The 22,627-nt window shown below is 42.9% G+C and overlaps 1 protein-coding gene across 5 annotated transcripts in view; it reads left to right on the forward strand.

Moving 5' to 3' along the window:
• Positions 1 to 22,627, forward strand: part of LOC138265575 (G2/mitotic-specific cyclin-B3-like) — a 248,864-nt gene that overhangs the window by 37,892 nt on the left and 188,345 nt on the right. For 4 of the 5 annotated variants that reach the window (XM_069213402.1, XM_069213406.1, XM_069213403.1 and 1 more), the window contains exon 3: positions 21,677 to 21,823. In XM_069213402.1, the coding sequence (XP_069069503.1) occupies positions 21,677 to 21,823 (147 nt within the window). The remainder of the gene's footprint in view (positions 1 to 21,676; positions 21,824 to 22,627) is intronic. The other variant, XM_069213405.1, reaches the window with a different exon arrangement.

The raw sequence follows: 22,627 nt of genomic DNA on the forward strand, positions 1-22,627 counted from the left end.
CATTTTTTTGGGGTGATCATCTATATATGAAAATGCAATAAAGACATTTAAAAAAAATCAGGTTAAATAATCCAAGAAATTCACACAGTTGGATCTCAGACGTGCTTACAAGCTAGAGCGCATGTGTGAGGAGGATGGACAGAAAATTGCTTTCAACATGTGTTATGGCCACTTTGAGTGTCTTCTAATGCCCTTCAGCCCTTACAAGAGTTCTGCTGCCTTCCTTCACTTTGTGATATGTTCAGAGATCCATTAGATGTCTTTTATGGTTTTATATCTTGAGGATGTATTAATTTACTCAACTTTGGAAGAATATCAAAGGCAAGTTTAAAGTATTATTCACCAGACCCACAACACGCTCACTTAATGCCAAGGCCGAAAAGTATTTGAGGTCTTGAGCATCACTATCCTGGATAATGAGCTTTCAGGTCAAGGTATCAGTATAGTCCCGGTAAAGGTTAAAACAGTCTTGAAAGGACAGTCTCTATGAACAGTGAACAAGTACAGAGATTCATTGCATATAAAAGGTTTTGCAGACAGTTTTTTCATAACTTTTCCACCGTGATACAGCGCATAGTTTTCTTGACTCTGGAACAAGTGAAGTATTATTGGAAAGAGGAACAAGCATTTGCTTGACGGAAAACCATTTTCACTTCCTCTTCGATCGTGAGACCTCAATATGCCCAACTTCTTTTTATTGTCAGAACAGATGCCCCATCTATTGAAATTGGAGCAGCTCTTACAAAATGCATCAGTCATTAAGGAATTTTGCCCTAAAATCCTGTTGTATCTTGCATTGGCAATCGTCATACTTGCTGAAGAGCGAAAGGTTATGAAGACCATAGTTTGTAGCCTATATCTTGACCCTTTCCACAAATGAAAACGTAATTCTTACACTTCAAAGAAGCACACCAAAGCGGTGATTCTTAACTTGCAGTTCAACGGCTATTGAGGGTCTGCGATGCATTGTTACAGGTTCCGCAGCTGTTTATAAAATGAAATAGCAGGTAAATAAAGTATACATACATAAAGCAAAATTGAAAATGCTGAAGTGGTCCTTAAATATGAAAGAATCTCAAATTGAATGCTAAAAATTAAGTTGCTGCCCTTTTCTGGAAATCTGGGAGCTGCGCACATACAGCAAAAGAAATCTAGGCAGGAAGACTGGTGACCTCAAATGAAGCACTGGTGTATGCCCACTGCAGAGTGCGCATTAGAGCAAAAAAAGACAAAAGGATGTGCTAGCGAACAGCATATTGCTCTGTCTCTTATAAATCGAACTACATTTTGTAAACGCTCTAGGTTTTCAATTTTTGCACATGTATTTTTGAGTAAATTAAATGTCATAAGTTGTATATTTTGAATGTATATTTGGGTGCTTTTAATTATGCATTTCAAATGACCGTAATTGCTTAGGTGGGGGTCTAGGCTTTCCATTAGTGATTCACTGGTGTCCACTGAAGACGAAAGCTTAAGAAGGGCTGCACTAGAGTTTCAAAGCAAGCCACACAAGACCCCAGAAGGATGGAGTGCTTTCTAGACCAGGCACCTGGTATCTTCAGAATAAGCAGTTACAGTCTAAGCTTCTGAAATGGTGTTGACTCAGCAGCTGCACGGCATCCTGGGCAAAGCGAAATGATGGACATGATCTACAAACACCTGGTGGACTATCGGAATAGATCTGATAAAGTATGTGGAAAGATTTGTTGTTGGGCGTGTTAGCCAAAGCTTCTCATATCCCACACGTAGGAGAATTCTAGTCACTACACATCGCTCACCAGCCATGGAAAATGATTTCAGAGGATTGTATAGTTCAGCGGCGTCCTTTTAATGGCTGCACCACGCTATTAGTAGCTCACACACATTGCATACTTCGTGCCACTCAAAATCCTGACCGCTGTTGAATTAGCAAGCATCTTCACTACACATTTTCTTACTTCATGGGCTTTTAGAAAATATTTTTACCAATAATGGGACCCAGTTAACACTTTTTTTGGAAAGAACTTATGAAAAATGAAAGTAAATGGCTATTACTCATAGATGGACAGACAGAGCGATTAAATCAGTCACCAGAACATTACTTATGATGCTTGCAACAACGCCTTGCATTCCTCTTTGTGAAGATCAGCTGCCTTCTGCTCTTATGGATGCCATCCACACAGGCTACCAAGACACGTTCCGCTTTCCTCCGGTCTCATGGTGACTTTTCTTTTACTTTAACTGCAGAACATACATGGAATGGCACACCAGCATCTGCTACAGGTAAAACTGGCAAACTAGCATTTTGCTGATAAACATAAGGTAAAGGATTCAGATTATCCGAAGGGGGGATAAGGAATGATTGTCCACCAAATATGATCGTTACTGCGTCCCATACTAAATTTAGTGCCATCTGTTGTTGAGCCATTCACAATTGTAAAACAGGGAGTAAGTGAAAATGTGTAACCCTTCCTGCATATCCTGCCTTTCCCTTCTCCAGAGAAAAATCTGCCTTGCCTGACAGTCGGTAGACCTTGCCCGCCCCCACTGTTGATAGATGGGTGACCAATCTAAAAAGTGGAAAAGATTATACATTCACACACTTTGGGGACAATTACACATTATATTCTTTCCAGGCCACAAGATAATGTGTGAAAGGTCTTTGAAAAATGTGGGTATGTGTCCGTGTCACTAGATTAGTTAAATGGGGTCCTAAAACTCACCCATTTAAATCTGGACTGACCAACCTGATACCTAGAGTGGGGATTTTGTTTTCTGGGTGCACAGTTCAGATTCGGGGCAAACACAAGCAGTATAGCTTAATGTGAACTGGTCTCTTGTTTTATGTGACTTCAGGTTGTGTGTGCGCTTGTGTATATCAGGCACCAATTGAGAGCTCTGTAGTTGAGGCAGAAGGCAGTGCAAGTTTCACGCCATGCTGGTCAATTGGGCATAAAGGTGTTCAGAATACATCTTGTGAAAAAGTATGACAAGGCAAATGAAGATCAGGTAGAGAAGTAGATAAGGTTTATTGTCACCACAGCCTTCAGTCAACTGACCCTAATGGAACATCCGGGCTAGAGGCTGTGGGTTTATTCTAGAATGGAACCTATAAAGATGGATGACCTGTCCAGAAGGTCGCAAACACAGTTGCCGGACAATACCTCCCATCTTCCCTTAAAAAGCTTTTCTATTAACAAACATGCAGAATTAAATAATTTACAGTTTGACAGACCATAACCCGTTAGTTGAGGGAAAATGTCATTAAGTTACATAGTCTTGGAGAGATCTTGGTTTCCTGAAAATCTTAGTAGAAAAATGTCAAATGCTTGTTTTTTTTTTTGTTTTTTTTTTATATAAAGCAAAGGTCTTGTTTATAGATTTGAAACTAAGGTCAGATTGATGATGCGCCACATGTTTAGATTCAGTGTAAATACATTTAAAAGCTGTGCTCAAATTCCATATTCTGCTGTCAGAAACCTTAACTCCGTACTTGAACAATTAACAACTTTGAAAGTCATAGTACATTTGGAGGATTTCTTAGAACTCACTGCGGCTTTAATCCAAACCCTGTCTCCTACCACTTCATTTACTTTTTTTGACAGCATTCCTGCAATCAAAAATCTCCTTTTGTGTCACTTGAAGTTTTTATCGAGACATCCAGTCGCTGTCAACAGAAATATTGATACAACCTTTGTACCAATCTGTCCACCAAGGACTTGGTTTACAATTTGTGTTTCTGCCTGTGAGTATTTCAAGGGGAGGTTTCCCAGTGGTTTGGTGAGAAGGTAGTCTGTGAGTCAATCCTTGTGGTTAATTCTATCTTATGTTCAAGACCTGCAGCCTTGGTGAATTGTATAACTTGTTTCACTGTATGATGGAACTTCTCCACCATACCATTACAGTTGCCTGACATAATGCTCCTTTTTTTGTGTACAATTCGACAGTCTGAAAAATACTCCTCAATCTCCTTTTAAATTAAATTGCACACCTTTGTCCAGAAGCACGACTCTAGAACAAACACCTGACACCCAGAAAGTTTAGAAATTTACTTTTTGCCCAATTCACAATTAAATCCTACCTCTCAATGACTGAGATGAAAGGATATGATCAACACAGCACCCAAACCATTAGCACTTACATCTGTAGTTGAACCCGCCTTATGCCAGGGACAAATGTCTTCTGTTAGAAATGGGGTCTTTGGTTGGCAGTCGGGTTAACCCCTGTCCAAGCAAGGACCCTCACTCTAGTCAGGGTAAGTCGCACACAATCCAAATTATCCTTTACCCACCCTCTGGTAGCTTGGCACTGAGCAGTCAGGCTTAACTTAGAATGCAATGTGTAAAGTATTTGTGCCTTAAATCATGCAAAAACACAGTAGAACACCACAAAAATACACCACACAGTGTTTAGAAAAATATTAATATTTATCTGGTAAGATGCAGGTTAAAATGATTAAGATGCAATAAGTATATGTTGAAATATCACTGTAAAAATTATATAAAGTGTATTTAGTCTCTTAAAACCAACACATGTCTCTTGCAAGCACAAAGTACCTGGTTTGCGTTCAAAATCTCCACAAGGAACCGCAGAGGAGATGTGTGGAAAGCAGGAGGTGTGCGTCGTTTTCTCAGGCCGCACACAGCGATGCGTCGTTTAGTTTTCACACAGGGAAGGCTTTGTGTCGATGTCCGTCGCTCGGACTTGGGTTGCGTTGAAATCCGCCACTGGTAGGACGAAGTCACAGGTCCTGTGTCGATCCAGTGTGCGTTGTGTGGAAAATTCTACTGCAAGGCAGGCGCTGCATCGATTCCTCTCAGGAAGTCAGGCTGCATCTTTCCGGCTTGGCTGTGCGTCGATCCAGTGGGCCGTGCGTTGAATTTCCGGTTGGTACGCTGGGACTGCGTCGATCTTCTCCTTGCAAAGTGACTGTGATGTTCCAGTTTGGCATGCAGTGATTTTCGCACCGTGGTGCAGGCTGTGTGGCGTTTCTGGCAGGCGGTGCGTCGATTTTGGCAGCACCGGGATTTCTTCTTGCAGGAATGAAGTCTTCTTGATTCTGAGACTTCAGGGAACAGGAGGCAAGCTCTATCCAAGCCCTTGGAGAGCACTTCTCAGCACAGCCAGAGAGCAGCAGGGCAACAACAAGGCAGCAGTCCTTCTAAAAAAAAGCAGTCCGGTGAGTCCTTTGGGCAGCCAAGCAAATCTTCTTGACAGGTTGCAGGTTCTGGTTCAGGTTCTCTTCTCCCGGAAGTTCCTGAGTTGGTACGGGCAGAGGCCCTGTTTAAATACCCAAATGTGCCTTTCAAGTGGGGGAGACTTCAAAGAGTGGCTTAGAAGTGCACAAGATCCCCTTTCAGTTCCATCTTGTCTGCCAGGGTCCCAGTAGGGGGTGTGGCAGTCCTTTGTGTGAGGGCCGGCTACTGTCCTTCGACATGTAAGTGTCAGGCCCTCCACCCTCCCAGCCCAGGAAGACCCATTCAATATGCAGATGTTTGCAAGTGAAGCTGATCATCTTGTGTTTGGGGTTTGTCTGAGTGAATGCACAAGGGAGCTGTCAACTGAACCTAGCCAGACGTGGATTGTAATGCACAGAACCCTGCCCTATGGGTTACCTGGGGCCTACTTTAGGGGTGACTTATATGTAGAAAAAGGGAAGTTTTATGCTTGGCAAGTACTTTTAAATGCCAAGTCGAATTGGCAGTGAAACTGCACACAGGCCTTGCAATGAGAGGCCTGAGACATGGTTAAGGGGCTACTTAAGTGGGTGGCACAAGCAGTGCTGCGGGCCCTCTAATAACATTTAATCTACAGGCCCTGGGCACATATAGTGCACTTTACTAGGGACTTATAAGTAAATTAAATAAACCAATTGGGTATGATCCAGTGTCATCATGTTTAAGGGAAAGTGCATATGCACTTTAGCACTGGTTAGCAGTGGTAAAGTGGGCACAAACCTAAAACCAGCGAAATCAGTGTCAAAGTGGAGGGAGGCAGGCAAAAGGTTAGGGGTGACCACCCTAAGGTTGTCAGGTCTAACACCTTCAAATATGGAAACATTTTTTAAAATTCTACTTTACTTTTAGGAAACTTTCCTTTCACTCCTGATTCCACTGAAAAGCAACACCCTTTTTGAGTAGAACATTCACAGCATAAGTTATGTTAGCCTGAAACTAAAGAACTTTTATCATAAAATTCAATCTTCCAGAGAAAAGAAAAAAGCACCTCCTTTGTTCCGTGGTTCTTTAATATCCTGAACAACTTCCTACCGATAACATTGTGGTTTGATTCCATGACAATTCACAGTAAGCCCAAGATATGTGACCTTGTTCAATCTAAAATCACATTTCTCAGCTCACAAAGTCAAACCATGTTTTCTGAACTTCTCCAGTACACTCAAAACTGTCCTAGAACTTCACACCTTTGATTTCTGCTTCTATTTTTCAGAGGACAATGAACTCTATTTTAGTGGGAATCATGTACTGTTTGAAGATGTTGCACCCAGAAGCATTGATCTATCAAGAAGATGGAATGTGAGATCAACACAATGTTTAGGCAGAAAAGACACAACATAAAAACAACGAAATCTGTGAAGAGATGCCCTTACAAATCAGATTTCTAGTAAGGTAAAAAGCCTGCATCTCCCTCAGTGCTTCTCTGTGCCTGTCCAACACATGCTGTGAGGTCACTCGTTGGCTCGAGGTGGAACCACCCAGATAATCCTCCAGCTGACAAGTAAGTCAAGTTAAACACCACCTGTTTGAAGCGAGGTGAAATCAGTAATAGAATAAAGCTCAATGTAAGCTGTCAACAATTGGTTTCACTTATCTGCATACAATAGAAACGGAGAAAGCTTTAGGTGGAAAACCTAACCAAAACCCCTCTTTGGCATCAGGGAGGGCAGAAACTTAGATTCCTCTGTCTCTTGAACAGCACACAGAGCAGGTTGACAAATCACCATTATGAAAAAGTATAACGTAACGAGTGAAGAGCAAGTAGAGAACTAGTTGAGGTTTAATATGTCACCACAGTTTTCAGTCAACTGATAACAATGAACAATCCAGGATAGACTGTGGTTTCCATTCTAGAATGGAGCCTACTAAGATGCATGGCCTGTCCAGGAGGTCACCACCACAGTTGCTGGACAATACCACACGTATCCAAACGTTTTTTCTCTTTGCATGTTGCACAAAGCTGTGGTCATTTCCACCAGTTTCTGTGATTCTTTGCAAAAGTATGTGCAGGAGGCACATAACTGTTGCAATATTGGCAGGGAGAAAGTAATAAGGAAAAGCAGTGCTTATAGGAGAGTAGGTGCATTGTGTGTCGGGTGGTAAGTGAAGAAAATACAAGGAAGTAAATGCAGGAGAGGGAAAAGTAGATACAGAAAAGAAAAGGAATACGGCATAAGATCTGCAGATGGAATTAAAAAAAAGTGGGAAGAAAGAGAGTATAAGCGGCTGACAGACTGAAAATGTGCAAGTGGTGTGAAGGGAAGAATAGAAGTGACTGAGGCACTCCAAAAAACTGCTAGTCTTTCCAAAGATCGTAGTAATGTTTAATTGAGATTCCTATTTTCACTATTGAAAACAATTATCAATTTTAATTATTCAAAACCAAATCATTGTTACTAATTTATGCAGAACTGCTGACAAGCATTGGCAAAGTCAATAGGGTTGGGTTATTAGGCATATGTCTTTTACTGTTATGTACGTACGCAATAACAAAGTTCACAGAGGAGCACCAACATATGGTTGGGCGGCATGGTATGTGGATTTTAAGCCACACCAATAATTATATCGACAATGCCTCTTGCAAAGGATTCCTAGTTAAGCTTCTTGGCCCACTTTCATTTTTAGAGAGACCCCCTATCCCAATACCTTTCATTCAACTTAGTCCCAGTTCACACCACCCAAAATATTTAAATATGGACAAAACGTGTAGGATTGGAACCTTGAGCAAAGTCCCGAATGCACCACTATTGGAACATTTTCCAATAATTTCAGATTCCAGTCATTATGGGGCACAATATCGAGCACATCTCAAAACCAGACAGAGACCTGCAAACAATTTTGTATAGCCACACATGCAAGTCTACTTCACTCTACCTCTATTGATGAAGGATTGAACAACAAAGAATAAAATGGTAAAATTAAATGGTGGCACAACTAACCTATGAAGTGACATCCTGCTTGACACTTGATAAAAGTATCTGGCTATAGCTTGTCTTTGCTCTCTGATTATATTGATTTTCATTTATTTTGCAATATTCATATTTGACTGCTTTATAATAATTTGTTTACAGCAAGAATCTCCTTAGTTGAAATGTTTTATATTTTCGTTGTTTTTTGTGTTCTGGCCATGAGCACTACATAGATTGAATGTGTACTGACAAACAGACATGACTTCATTTTTATTTTATATAACTTTTTTTTGGTGTATATGTTATGCTTACAGTTGTCTTCCTAAATTGCAATATCCGATTAGCGCCCTAAATAACTCGCCCTTTTCATGGTATTAGGAATCTTTTTATTTCTTTTCCCTCAAATGCGACCCCCTTAAACGTCAATTCAGTAATGTCTCAGACAGCAATATATGTGCTATTGAGATCCACATCCGTGTTTTGCCCTGGCTGCCACAAGATGAAGAAGCCGAGAAAGTTCTGTGTTGGCCCCTAATCCTTTTCAGTTTCAAAAAGATCACATTGTAGCATTTATCTATTGATCAATTTATTTGGGTTGGATGTCACCAGACATTCAAATGAAAACACTATGTAACAATGCCCATGGTCATAGAAAGATGCATGTCTTGTTCCAGGCAGTCTAACTACTTTCTGTATTTTCTGAACCCTAGTGAGAATTTGTTAATTATGATGATGCATTAGCCCAGCTTACCCCAGGGCCTGCTGAAGTCTGTTTCCCATACTGAAATTAAAAATCATTGTTAGAGTTGTGGAGGTTTAGTGGCTGTCTGCCTTACACAGGCTAGTTCAATTCAACCTCATCTCTTTCCTTGAGGCTTATTCTTTGCTCTCTATTTCAAGTCCTGAAAATGCCACTCCAGTCAATGGTTCTCTGAGGAATCTTTCCACCCCCCCCTGATCTGGTTGTTGGGTCAATAATTTAGCTGCTTCCTCCCTGGATGACACCGAGTTGTTTACCATTCTGATGGTAAAAGGTGAAAAGGATGCACTTAATCTCTAGGGCCTCTACTAGGCTCTCAGTCAGGGTTTTGCAATTTTAAGGAAATTCCATTTTAAAAGTGGGGTTGCCAATAGGTTTAGAAAAAAATAGATGAAGTGTCCTCTTTATGTTCTAGAATTAACTTTCCTTGCAGCAGCCCATATGATCTTCTCTTTGGTCTTGAATATGCACACTTGTGTTATCACATCTAGGTATATAAGTGGTTTGTCAGGCAAAAAACAAACTGATGAGCATGACCACAATGTAGGTTTTACATCCTGGGGCTAAGAAAAGAGTCCAGAAGAGTTCCTTAACATACCTTTAGAAGCTTGCCATTCTGGATCCATTCACGGATATCCGTGATGCAGACGTTAAATCCCTCTAATCCCATTTTTTGCCATAGCCTAACTTGTTTAAAATGCCTTGTCAATAGTTTGCTGCCTCTCCGGTCTTGAGTTTGTCCCTCTCATGGGTGTCATCTGCTGTTCTTGTTTCCAGTTGATCGATTCTTGATTTGATCTTCTGGGTATTGTAGAATACCTTTGAAGCAGTTTTAGCAATCTCAGAGTGCAAAGCATCTGCTCGGGGAAACTGCTGGAGCTCAGAGAGAACGGGACTAACAGATTTTTGTGATGTCACCTGGCAATTTGCAAGGTTTGCATATACACAGACCTCACATGGTGTTTTCTTACCAAGTAATCATCTAGAGTACCAAACACTATTTGTACTGTCTTGCATGCAACAATAATTAATTTTGTGAATAAAAGAAATGAGAGCGTTTGTACGTCAAGTACCGTATATAGTTTGTGCTTACTTCGCTTGTTTGTGGAACAGATCAACTGTTATTTAAAATATAGCTTTCTTTTTCTCAGCCCCAGAGGAATCCTTGTCTATTGCTGTCCTTGTTAACCTATTTAAGCAGTATATTTAAAGTGTTATAATATTGGTTGCATTCTTAAGTTATTTCATGAATATTTCAAAAATAATGCTGCTTGCACACATCCTGCCTTCCCTTTATCCTTATTTGTGTGTATCTCGCATACCATTTTGCGACTTAACTAAAACTAGGAACATGAGTTCCCCAAATTGCTTTTGGATTCTCCCTACCTTTTAACCAACCCTGAAGAAATGTTTGAAGTTAAGATTCAGTAGGTGTGTTGTAACTAACTATTAAGGTAACAGTGTCACAATGTAGTAAATTAGATTTAAATCTACATTTTTTTCAGTGAAAATGGAGTTGTAGTAGTAAGTGGTTTAGCTTTCTATGTCTGTCTGCTAAATCTTTTCCTTGGTCCGTTGGTTAAGACACTCTGTACTCTACACTCCTCTGGGATTGCTGTTGAGAACACCAGTCAATGGTCTGCTTTAAGTCCAGTCTCAATCATACTTTTTAAAGATCAGTGCACCCATGTCTAGCATGCAAACCATGTTCAGAGCATGCTTCGCTAAATAGCCAAAACTAGGACATCAATTAGTGCACTTCTAATGCGAAGTGGTGCTTTGGAAGGAATACATGCTGAGTTTAATGTCATTGATCCCTGCACCTATGTGGTATCTAGTAATTCAAGAGCACTCTATTACAATAATGTTTTTCATTGTGTGCCAGATATAGAACAATTCATATGGTAAAAATACGAAGAGTGAAAATGGGTAACCAGGAAACCTATATATTTCTGGAATGGACACCAGCTATGGAGTTCAAGAGGAATGGTTATATTATACATCTCTGAATTTGTGGGTCCCTGTACTAGCATGCGATTGAGAGCATTTTTCAAAATGGATTTGTTTCTTTCACATTGGCTTACATTTGGAAGGCACAAATGCCGGAAAATGCAATTGAGGATCTAAATAAGTTCTACTATTCTGTCTCCTCCCTAAAGCCCTCCACCCCACAAGTCACCCTGTAAAAATGGTACCCACACATCTGGTTAGGCCTTGTGCCCACGAGAGGAAAGACCACAAAATGCAATACAGACACATCACATTTTCCACTGTAAACTGGCCATTTTTTTTGCAATTTGGATTGCTGTGGATTTTGTTCCTTAGCTCAACCAGCACTTAAGGAAATCTAGCAAATCTGCACATGTTTGCAAACTAGACACATAGGGAAATCCTGGCTGTGGTGATTTGCATAGGTCTCACCAGGTTTTCTTACACCAAAGCCCTTGCAAACCTCAAACTTTGACAAAAAACACAAATTTTCCTCACATTTCTGTGATGAAAAGTTCTGAAATCTTTGGAGAGCCACACATTTCCTACCACCTAAATTTCCCATAAGTCTCCTGCTAAAAATGGTAACTCATTTGTCTGTGTAGACCCAGTACACCCAACAGGAAAGAGACCAAAACACAATGTTGAGACATTAACGGTTTCAGTCAGAAATGACAGATTTGGCAATGGGGTAGCTACAGTTTTTGAGTCGGGACTCTGTGCAGCCCATAATCCCCCTCCCCCCCCCCTGGGAATCCTACTAAAGCAGACATTACTGAAAACTACCTGGCTTCCAGTGTGGTGTACCTTGTGTGGCTCCAACAAAGTGTTCTCACCCACAATGTCCTGATAACCTCAAACTTTGTGTAAAATTGTGTATTTTCCTTGCATTTCTTACATAAATATCGGGTATCACCAGGAATCTACAACATTCTTATCACCCAGAGTTCCCCCACTTGTTTGGATAAAAATACTATTCAACCTATGTTGCTGGGCCTAGTGCACATATCAGTGCCCCTGTTGGGGGCACTAGGACTAGCTACACAAGTGGATAGCATTTTATTAGAACAAGTGTTGGGACCCTGAAGGGTAGGAATCTTGTGAATCTGTGGTTTCCTGAAGATTACGCCAAACAAATTCATGGAAAATGTAAGAATTTGTAGAAGGTTTGAGATTTGCACAGAAATGTGGGAGATAAAATTTTATGAGATCCACACAAGGCACACCGCCATTGACTCCCTCAGATGTCTGGTTTTCAGAAATGCCTATGTGTTGGAAAAGCGGTTATTGGTAAGGGCAGGTAAGTACCTACTCTTAGCAACAGGCAACTAACCTCCACTTAAGTCCAGTTAGGTCTCAGTAAATTAAACCCAGCTCAACCCTTGGTAGCTTGGCAACGAGCGACAAGGCTTAACTTACGAGACAAAGCGTAAAGCATTCAAATATCACAAACCAGTAATTAAATAAAACACAGGAAACAGTTAAAAAAATCCAAAATCAATTTATAAAAATAGGAAATATTTTTAGCTTTAAAATGACACCAAAACAAAATCAGATAAGGGGAACCGGAGATATGAATTTTTAAAGAATGATTGCTTTCTACCACATAGAAACAAAAAGCGCCAATCGGGTTGCACCTCGACCGGGGCAAAGTCAAAGTTTAAGGCCGACCACGATGGAGCCCGGCTCGGCTATAGACCGCGTGAGGCCTCGGTCAAACGTTTACCTTAGGACTTAGTCGTTTTTCTGGAGATTTTCTTCAGTGGGACGAACCTGCCAGTCCAATCCGACCTCCTGGAACTCTTCCTCGGATATGCGGCGCGGGAGCCCTCGTGGAGCTTTTTACCTTCCAACTTAGTTGTTTTTTTTCAAGGTGAAAATCCTTCGACCAGGGCAAACCTGAATCTTTATCTGATCTCCTTGGAGCCCTCTACGCGTACACTGCCTGGGAGGTACTGGTCAACTTTCTACGTTCAGACTTAGTCACTTTTTTGGAGATTTTCTGCACCGGGATGAACCTGCAAGGCAGGCCGGGTCGTGGTTGAGGCAAGCCGGCTAGAGCTGCCGCGGCAGGTCGGTCCCTCTATGGAGCTTTTTTCCAAAAGTTCTCCAAACTTCTGGATCTTCTTCCAGATGTTCTTCTAAGGTTCTTTTGAGTTCCACAGTCCACCCCAAGGTTCCAGAAGCTCTGAGATGCTTCTTGGGGGGGTGCAGACTACACCTCCCAGAATGCACCTAGCACAAACTCCTTTTTGGCCTCTGGACAGTGGTCAGCTGGTTGGTTTCTTCAGGAGTTGGTGCAGGGGACTCTGGCTAGCAAGTTTTCACCTGTAGCAAACGTTGTCCCTTCTTGAACCAGTTGAAGCCAGGCAAAGTCCTTCTTGGGGGTGAAGCCCAAGTGTGCAGCTGGTGCAGTCCTCCAGAGTGCAGTGTCCATGTGCAGGCCAGGGTTCCAGCAGGGCAGCCCTTTGTCCTTGTTGGAATCAGATAGGTATCTGTTAGGGAACTGAGGTGTGGGTGCAGATCTGCCAGTTTTATCCTTGCTCCTGGGTGAAAAACGGGGGGGGGGGTCCTGGTTCTCCAATCAGGGGCAGGGTCCATCCCACTGTGATGACCACTTCCTGGGAAGTGTGGCAAAAATCAGTCCCAGGGAGCAACATTCCTCAAAAATCCATAATGGCTGAAAGTGATTTTTGGAGGTTACATCTCGCTGAGCCCACCCACTGGTGTGGCTAAAAATCCTAAACACACCCCTCTCCTCCCCTCTCCTAATCTAATCAAGGTGGCACCTAATTGTCTGGGTTTGCAGGATGTGAGGGTGTTGCTGGGTTGCTCCAGATGTCATTCCCTGCCTTTTGAAGACCAGTTTGGCACCCCCTCCCCCTCACCCCCCTTCCTGCTTCCCCATCTGCTGAGGGAAGATCTCCTCCCCCAGGCACATCTTTGTTTTGAGCCTAGCCACTTCACACCTCATCAAGAGGCTGGCAAATCAGAGCAAAGCAGCAAAAACACTGCAGGGCTGAAGTCTGCAAATTTTCAAGTAAAGTTTAAAACTCCTTACCCGAACAAGTTATGTTAAATCCCACAACTGGAAGTTGTGGGATTTATTATAACAATTAATTTGATTCCAAATTAATTGTGGTATCTGTTACTTAAGGGGACTTTTAAAAATAAAATAAGGTCTACCCATTCTAGCCTATGGAGGCTATTCAATACAATGAGGGAAAGACAAAGTTGACTGTTTTACCTCACCAGGGCTTACAAAACTATTTTTATAAGGTCCCTGCTTATAGTAACATGGCACCCAGCCCTAGAGGCACATGTGGCACACCTTAGGGGTGACTTATATGTAAAAATAGGGTAGTTTAAGGCTTTGGAACTACTTTTAATTCCAAAGTCGAATTTGCATGTAACTTAAATTTAAAAGCAGCCTGCAAGGCAGGCCTGCCTTTAAAATGTTACTGGACACCTCAGCAGTGCACCTCTGGGGGCACTACCTACGCTGGGGTCCCTAAACCTCCATGCCCTACCATATGCTAGGGACTTATAGGTAGTTTAATTTTGCCAATTATAATTAGCCTAATTTGCATATCAACTTTCCACAGAGCACTGGCCCTGGGACTAATTAGTAGTACCCAGGGCACCATCAGAGTCAGGAAAACACTAGCAAAAAGTAAAAAATGGGGGCATAAGTTAGGGAGCGTCTGCAATCAACCCTGTCCTCTCACACTAGGTTTGATGTATTTCCTCAGGTGGCAGCTGACCCGAGCCCGAAACATGCAGCCATTCAGCATAGAAGTAGTATGATATTGAGACTTAGCCCCACTTTGCTACCCATATGTTAAAATCAAAAAGAACCAAAATTTCCCCTCTTGCAATAGGGATGGGATGCTGTAGTCCCAATAGAGGAAGAAAGACATGCATACCCATTCTGGGGTAGGAGTATTGGCTTGATGACAGAATAGATCACCCTACCCTTTTGTTTGTTTTGGTGTCATATATAAAACCCTGGAGTCTTGTGGGCGTTCGGCCACTTGGGGGTGGATTTTGGGTAAACACCCTCAATCTAGCCCTGTGTGACATAAAGACCTATGCACTTGTTATGGGGATGGTGCACAGCACGATGCCTGGGTAAGCCACCCCTGCCCCATTTTTACTTTTTGGGCTTATTTTTCTCCTGGTGTCTAGTGGCCTTTCTGTTCTCTGGGTCAGATTTTGGGTAAATACCCTCAATCCACACCCCAGGGGGCAAAAAGACTTCTGCACCTGTTCTCGAGTGGGAGCCTGACATGATGCTGGGTACGCTTGCTCCCCTCCCCCTCCCCCCCCCCCCCCCCCCAGTGTTTTTTGGCCCCCGAAACAAATTGCTCACCCAGGCATCGTGCCGTGCCCCCACCCCAGAATACGTCCATCAGTCTTTCTGCTCCCCTGAGGTGGATGGAGGGCATTTACCTCCGTTCTACCCCTAAGGGACAGAAAGTCCACGAGACACCAGGTGAATCATAGTATGAAACATAAAAAAAAGGGGGTTGGTCAGCTCTTCTGTACATCTCACCTTGCCCCTAGTACAAAATGGACATAACAGTTTTTCTGACCCTTTGTGCAGTTTGTGGTTCTACCCTCCAGTTCCCTTTATTATAAGGCACATATAAATTCCCCGGTGTTCAGTGGACTGTCTCCCCTTCCACCTCCTAGGATGCTCTTTGGAAGTATCAACCTCCTATTTGATGCCACCCAGAGGGGGGGGGGGAAAGATTATTGGGACTATTTTGCGGGTGGGAGCTCAGCATGATATCTCAGGGGGGCACACCCACTCCTTTAACTCCACAAAAAAAAAAAAAAAAAAACTTTTGTAAGTAGTAAGCCTACTGCCCTCTGTGGGACAGATTGGAGCTAAACATCTCCGATCTGCCCTCGGGCGGCAGAAAGATTGTCAGGGTCATTTTGGAGGAAGGGGCTCGTCTGGACATTGGTAGGCCGCCTGACAGGAATAATAATTTTTAAAAAAAGAATCTCCTTGATGTCTAGTGGACTTTCTACCCCACTGATGGGAGTGTCAAATTTGAGGTAAGGACCTCCTATCTGCCCCCATAGGGAGGCAGAAAGGCGATTAGCATATTTTTCAGCAAGTGAGTTTGGCCCAAAGCCCGGGTGGGCTTAAAAAAATAAATAATCCCTTGTGTCTAGTGAGCTTTCAGCCTCCCCCAGCTAGCAGATTGGAGGAAGTTGCCTACTATCTACCCCTGAGGGGGCAGAAAGACTTGCAGCTTGAAGGAGGAGGGGGGAGCACTAGCCCATTACCGAGGGGGTGGGGGTTCAATTTCCCCCTCCAAAAACTGTCATCTAGTGGGCTTTCTGTCCTCTGGGGGACCGATGGGAGGTAATGACTTCCTAGGTGTGGCAGAAACACTTTTCTTATTTGTTTGGGTAGGGTTTTGGCCTGATGCTGGGGTTTTCCACTCTCAACCCTTTACACTATAAATTTAAAAAAAAATCCCTGGTGTCGAGTGGACTCACTACTCCTGAGGGGCATATTGGAGGCAATTTCCTCTATTCAAACCCCCAGGGCGGCAGAAAGACTTTTGTGGCTGAGGGAGGGGGGGGCACTAACCCATTACCAGGGGGCTGCCCCCTCTTCCTAATGTACTCCCTCGGCGTTGGGGTCTAGTAAGTGAAGGAAACACTTCCTTAAGACTCTTGGTCATTTCAAGGGGCTAGGCCACTGTGTAAAACAAGAGAACCTACAATCCCTGGTGTCTAGTGGCCTTTCTACCAAAGGGATGGCAGAAAGAAGTGGGCCTGGGGAGGAGGGAGCACTATCCCTTTGTTAGGTGGTCCCTTCCTTCCCTCAAATATAGGCCCTCGTGTCTAGTGGGTGGATGCCTACTTGTTAATCACCCTCCTATGGCCACCCCCCCAAGCAGAGATGCGGTAGGGAGGTACCAGTGGAAAATAGAGGAATGATACCGCTCCTGTCTAATTCAGTGTTCGGAGGCCTCCGCACTGAAGCAGTGAAAGTGAAACAAGCCGATTGGCTCATTTCACATTTATTTTCAATTGTGATGTCAGCGCAACATGAGCACTGATTGTCATTACAGAGTTAAAAAAAAAAAAAATGCCTCTGGTTTCTGGGAAAGCTCTTCCCCAGCAGCCCAAAGTAAAATAAAAAAGGAAATCCCTCCAGTGCTCACACCAGAGTGATTTTCTGCAGACGGTACAAGGGTGTGCTGGAGTCATTCTCGGCACCCAAGTGCTGCTGTGCTGGATGGCTCCAGCATGTCCTCCACATGCAAGATGTCAAACATCATTATATCCCATGTAGTCTGGCTTTATACAGTTACTTTATTGACAAATGTCACCTAATTGAGTTAAGTTTAGATATTCATTTTTAACTTGATACTATAGATAAACATTTTTGAAGGAATGAGAAAGAATTGGCATATTCTGTTAGACCAGACAGTCTTAAGGTTTTATTGGATTTTTGTTTTCCATAACTTCAGAGAGAAGAGTTTGGATTACAGTTATAAACATTTACCTTCTACATGTTTCCCCCCCCCCCTAGAAACTGTTAAGGTACTGTATGTAGGAAGGTAGCCTCTTTCTAGCCTTGTTACGCCCACCTTTGGCCTGTTTGAGTATGTGTCAGGGTGTTTTAACTGCGTCACTGGGATCCTGCCAGCCAGGACCCCAGTGCTCATATGTTCCTATGTGTTTTCTGTGTGGTGCCTAACTATATCACTGAGACTCTGCTAACCAGAACCTCAGTGTTTAAGCACTCTGCTTTTTAAAATTGTCACTGCAGGCTAGTGACCATTTTCCACCAATTCTGATTGGCACACTGGAACACCCTTATAATTCACTAGTATATGTTACCTAGGTAGCCAGGGTATTGGGGTTCCAGGAGATCCCTATGGGCTGCAGCATTTCTTTTGCCATCCATAGGGAGCTCAGACAATTCTTACACAGGACTGCCACTGCAGCCTGAGTGAAATAACGTCCACGTTATTTCACAGCCATTTTACACTGCACTTAAGTAACTTTTATAAATCACATATATGTCTAACCCTCACTTGGTGAAGGTTAGGTGCCAAGTTACTTAGTGTGTGGGCACCCTGGCACTACCCAAGGTGCCCCCACATTGTTCAGGGCAAATTCCACAGACTTTGTGAGTGCCGGGAACACCATTACACGTGTGCACTACATATAGGTCAACACCTATATGTAGCGTCACAATGGTAACTCTGAATGTAGCCATGTAACATGTCTAGGATCATGGAATTGTCACCCCCAATACCATTCTGGTATTTGGGGGACAATTCCATGCATCCCCGGGTCTCTAGCACAGAACCCGGGTACTGCCAAACTGCCTTTCCGGGGTCTCCACTGCAGCTGCTGCCAACCCCTCAGACAGGATTCTGCCCGCCTGGGCAGCCCAGTCCCAGGAAGGCAGAACAAAGGATTTCCTCTCAGAGAGGGTGTTACACCCTCTCCCTTTGGAAATGGGTGTGAAGGGCTGGGGAGGAGTAGCCTCCCTCAGCCTCTGGAAATGCTTTAATGGGCACAGATGATGTCCATCTCTGCGTAAGCCAGTCTACACCGGTTCAGGGATCCCCCAGCCCTGCTCTGGCGCGAAACTGGACCAAGGAAAGGGGAGTGAACACTCCCCTGACCAGCACCTCCCAGTGGAGGTGCCCAGAGCTCTTCCAGTTTGTCCCAGACCCCCGCCATCTTGGATTCAGAGGTGTTTGGGCACAATAGGACAGCTCTGAGTGGCTAGTGCCAGCAGGTGACGTCAGAGACCCCTCCTGATAGGTGCTAACCTCTTTCAGTAGCCAAGCCTCTTTTCTCAGCAGCCAAACCTCCTCCTTTTCTGGCTATTTAGGGTCTCTCCTCTGGGCTATTCCCCAGATAACGAATGCAAGAGCTCACCAGAGTTCCTCTGCACTTCCCTCTTTGACTTCTGCCAAGGATCGACCGCTGACTGCACCAGGACGCCTGCAAAACCGCAACAAAGTAGCAAGACTACCAGCAACATTGTAGCAACTCATCCTGCCAGCTTTCTCAACTGTTTCCTTGTGGTGCATTCTCTGAGGGCTGTCTGCCTTCACCCTGCACTGGAAGCCAAGAAGAAATCTCCCGTGGGTTGACTGAATCTTCCCCCTGCCAATGCAGGCACCAAACTTCTGCATCACCGGTCCTCTGGGTCCCCTCTCATCCTGACAAGCGTGGTCCCTGAAACACAGGAGCTTGGGCCCAAGCATCTCTCACAGTCCAGTGGCCCTTCTGTCCAAATTTGGTGGAGGTAAGTCCATGCCTCCCCATGCCAGACAGTAATCCTGTGTACTGCGTGATCTGCAGCTGCTCTGGCTTCTGTGCACTTTTCCAAGGATTCCTTTGTGCACAGCCTAGCCTGGGTCCCCAGCACTCCGTCCTGCATTGCCCAACTCGCTGAGTTGGACTCCGATGTCGTGTGACCCTCCTTTGTGACTCTGAGCCAGTTCTGGTTCACAAATCTTCTAAGTGCCTGCTCCGGTACTTCTGCGGGTGCTGTCTGCTTCTGTGGGGGCTCTGAGTTGCTGAGCGCCCCCTCGGTCTCCTCCTCCAAGGGGCGGCATCTCTGGTCCTTCCTGGTCCCCAGCAGCACCCAAAAACTTCTACTGCGACCCTTGCAGCTAGCAAGGCTTGTTTGCGGTATTTCTGCATGGAAACACTTCAACTTCCAGCACGCAGTGGGACATCTTCTGACCAAAGGAGAAGTTCCTAGCCCTTTTCGTTGTTGCAGAATCTTCAGCTTCTTCCAATCGGAGGCAGACCTTTTGCATCTTTATCCGGGGTTTAGTGGGATCCTGCCACCCCCCCCCGGACACTTGGGTGACTCTGGGACTTGGTCCCCTTCCTTTACAGGTCCTCTGGTCCAGGAATCCGTCTTGTGTTTTACTGGTGCTTGTGGTTCTTGCAGAATCCCCTATCACGACTATACTCTCTTTCTGGGGTATTAGGGTAACTTTACTCCTACTTTTCAGGGTCTTGGGGTGGGGTATCTTGGACACCCTTACTGTTTTATTACAGTCCCAGCGACCCTCTACAACCTCCCATAGGTCTGGTGTCCATTCGTGATTCGCATTCCACTTTTGGAGTATATGGTTTGTGTTGCCCCTAGACATATGTCTACCTATTGCATCCTCTTGTGATTCTACATTGTTTGCACTACTTTTCTTACTGTTACTTATCTGTTTTGGGTTTGTGTACATATCATTTGTGTATATTACTTACCTCCTAAGTGAGGGTATCCTCTGAGATACTTTTGGCATATTGTCACTAAAATAAAGTACCTTTATTTTTAGTAACTCTGAGTATTGTGTTTTATTAAGATATTGTGCTATATGATGTAAGTGGTATAGTAGGAGCTTTGCATGTCTCCTAGTTCAGCCTAAGCTACTTTTCCATAGCTAATTCTATCAGCCTAAGCTGCTAGAAACACCTCTTCTACACTAATAAGGGATAACTGGACCTGGCACAAGGTGTAAGTTCCACAAGGTGGACACTATAAACCAGGCCAGCCTCCTACACTGTAAGTCTTGAACTGTCTAATGGAAACCTGAGGTTTCTGCAGCCTGTTTAGGGCTCAAGTGTCTGAGATGGGTATCTTTGCAAATGCATGTAACCTACTACTTAATCAACAGAAAAAGCTTATCATTCTTTTTCTATCCACCATATGTTCTGTTGGCTGCCTTTTCTTCTGCATTTTCATTTGTGGCTTAACCTTTTTATCACTGATTACCATTTTATTTGTAAAGTCTTGCATTTGAGTTTGAAGCCGTTTTTGGTCCTAGTCTCGAATATTCTGTGAGTTGGTTTGTTCTACATAGCAATGGTATTTAAAATGTGTTCAGTTTAAGGCTCTAACCTTTGCCTATAGAGCTTTTGAGCTATTTAAGGAAGACTTGAGGCCTATTCTCAGGCTAGATCCTGGAGATTAAATAATCCAAGAACGCTTCAAACTTTGTTTCATATGGCTAGGAGAGGACGAAAATAATTTGTGTATCTCACTTCTAAACCTTGAAACTCTCTTCCATCTGGTCTTTGTTTAGCCCCTCCTGAAACTTTTTCTAGTAAAAACTTGAAGACTTTTTTTTATTTTTTTATTTGTATTTCTGTTGGTATTCTCCCATCCTTAGGGATTTGCCTTTTTTCCCTATTACTGGACACATACGCTGCAAGTGATGCAGCTCCTCTTTGGAAACAGCTTTGTGCTTAATACATTTTATTGTATTGTAATGGTCAACTTCTGTATGCCTATTTGATTGTTTCTAGGAACATATATATTAGTCTTTTGTACATGTGCAGTACTTGCACATTTTGTGAATGGGATGAGTTGTTTTCTGTAAAAGAAGGAACGTGTTATTGCTCAAGTGTACCTTAACAGGCTGACTTGTAAGAGTTATGTTAATTTACAGATGCATTCTCCTAATGAACATATAATGTAATTAAAATGTTTACGGACAAGTTAGCACATTGGTTCGTTTTGAACCTCTATCCATTTTGAATGTTTAAATTGGATTAGATCATGGGGTTTCAACATGTGGAATGATCATGGAGTTGTTATACAAGAGCAACTATGCAAAAGAGTTCCATTTGAACTTGTGTATATATATGCTGTTGAGAAGATGAAAAGCTTTCATTGCTCAGGTCCTAATGGATTTATAGTAGATATCTGTAAAATAGATTGTGTTAAGGGTCCACAGCCTAAATGTTAATATGTAAATAACCGGCTAAAGTTTGGTTCATTATTTCCTTTATTTTAGCAGCCATCTGCAGACATTGAAAATTTGAAGACGACTATTACTGTCAAAAGACAGTGTACCTTAACAAAAAATATTGATCAAGGATGGGTTAAAGAAAAGTCAGTTGACAACAAAAGGAAAGTACTTGCCAATATTTCAAATGCTAAGGTAAGCTTGTACTTATCACGTCTGATATTTACCAATCATTGTGCAGAGAAATTATTAGAGACCGTATTGATGAACAGATAGACTATCGTAACTTTGCATGGAGGAATTCTGTAAAATCATAATTTGTGGGTTGTGGAAGCATAGTAGGTATCCACATTGTGGAAGCATAGTATTTATGCATTGTGTTGCTGGCAAATCATTTCTAATTGAAGGTGTATAGCATGAAGGCTGAGAACAAAGGGTGGCTCACCTCAAACTAGATGTCTTAGAAAAGAATGCACGGATAAATGAAAGTTGTCATTAATTGCAACAATGTTTCTACCACTAAAACTAAGACTGGGAACATGCTGTGGAATAACTACCAAATCTAATGGTATCTATAGCAAATATTACATGTAAGCATTTCAAGTTATAATTGACGGATCTAATTTTTCCAAATCTCACGATGCTCTAGGTCATTATTACCCAGCAGAACAGAAGTGGTTTCTCCTATCTTGTTTTATTTTGTACGTATTTAACTGAAAATGCTTTAAAGTTCTAAAGTTTGTGGTTATCTTATTCATATAACATCAGTGTAATAACTCCCTCCCAACAAGATAGCGAGGCATATTCAGATGTCACCCGTAGCAATAGAATATACACTGTTGTTCAGTCCTTTAGAAGCATCATCATGTCTACCAACAGCTAACATTTTTTAGTTTTGATATTAACTGCCCTATTGTGTGCTTCAGAAACTTTCTACATATTTTATGAATGCACCCTATTGATACGGGCTTTCTTTGAACACTATTGACATGTGTGAAT

The sequence above is a fragment of the Pleurodeles waltl genome, chromosome 11 (assembly GCF_031143425.1).
Source record: "Pleurodeles waltl isolate 20211129_DDA chromosome 11, aPleWal1.hap1.20221129, whole genome shotgun sequence".
NCBI lineage: Eukaryota > Metazoa > Chordata > Amphibia > Caudata > Salamandridae > Pleurodeles > Pleurodeles waltl.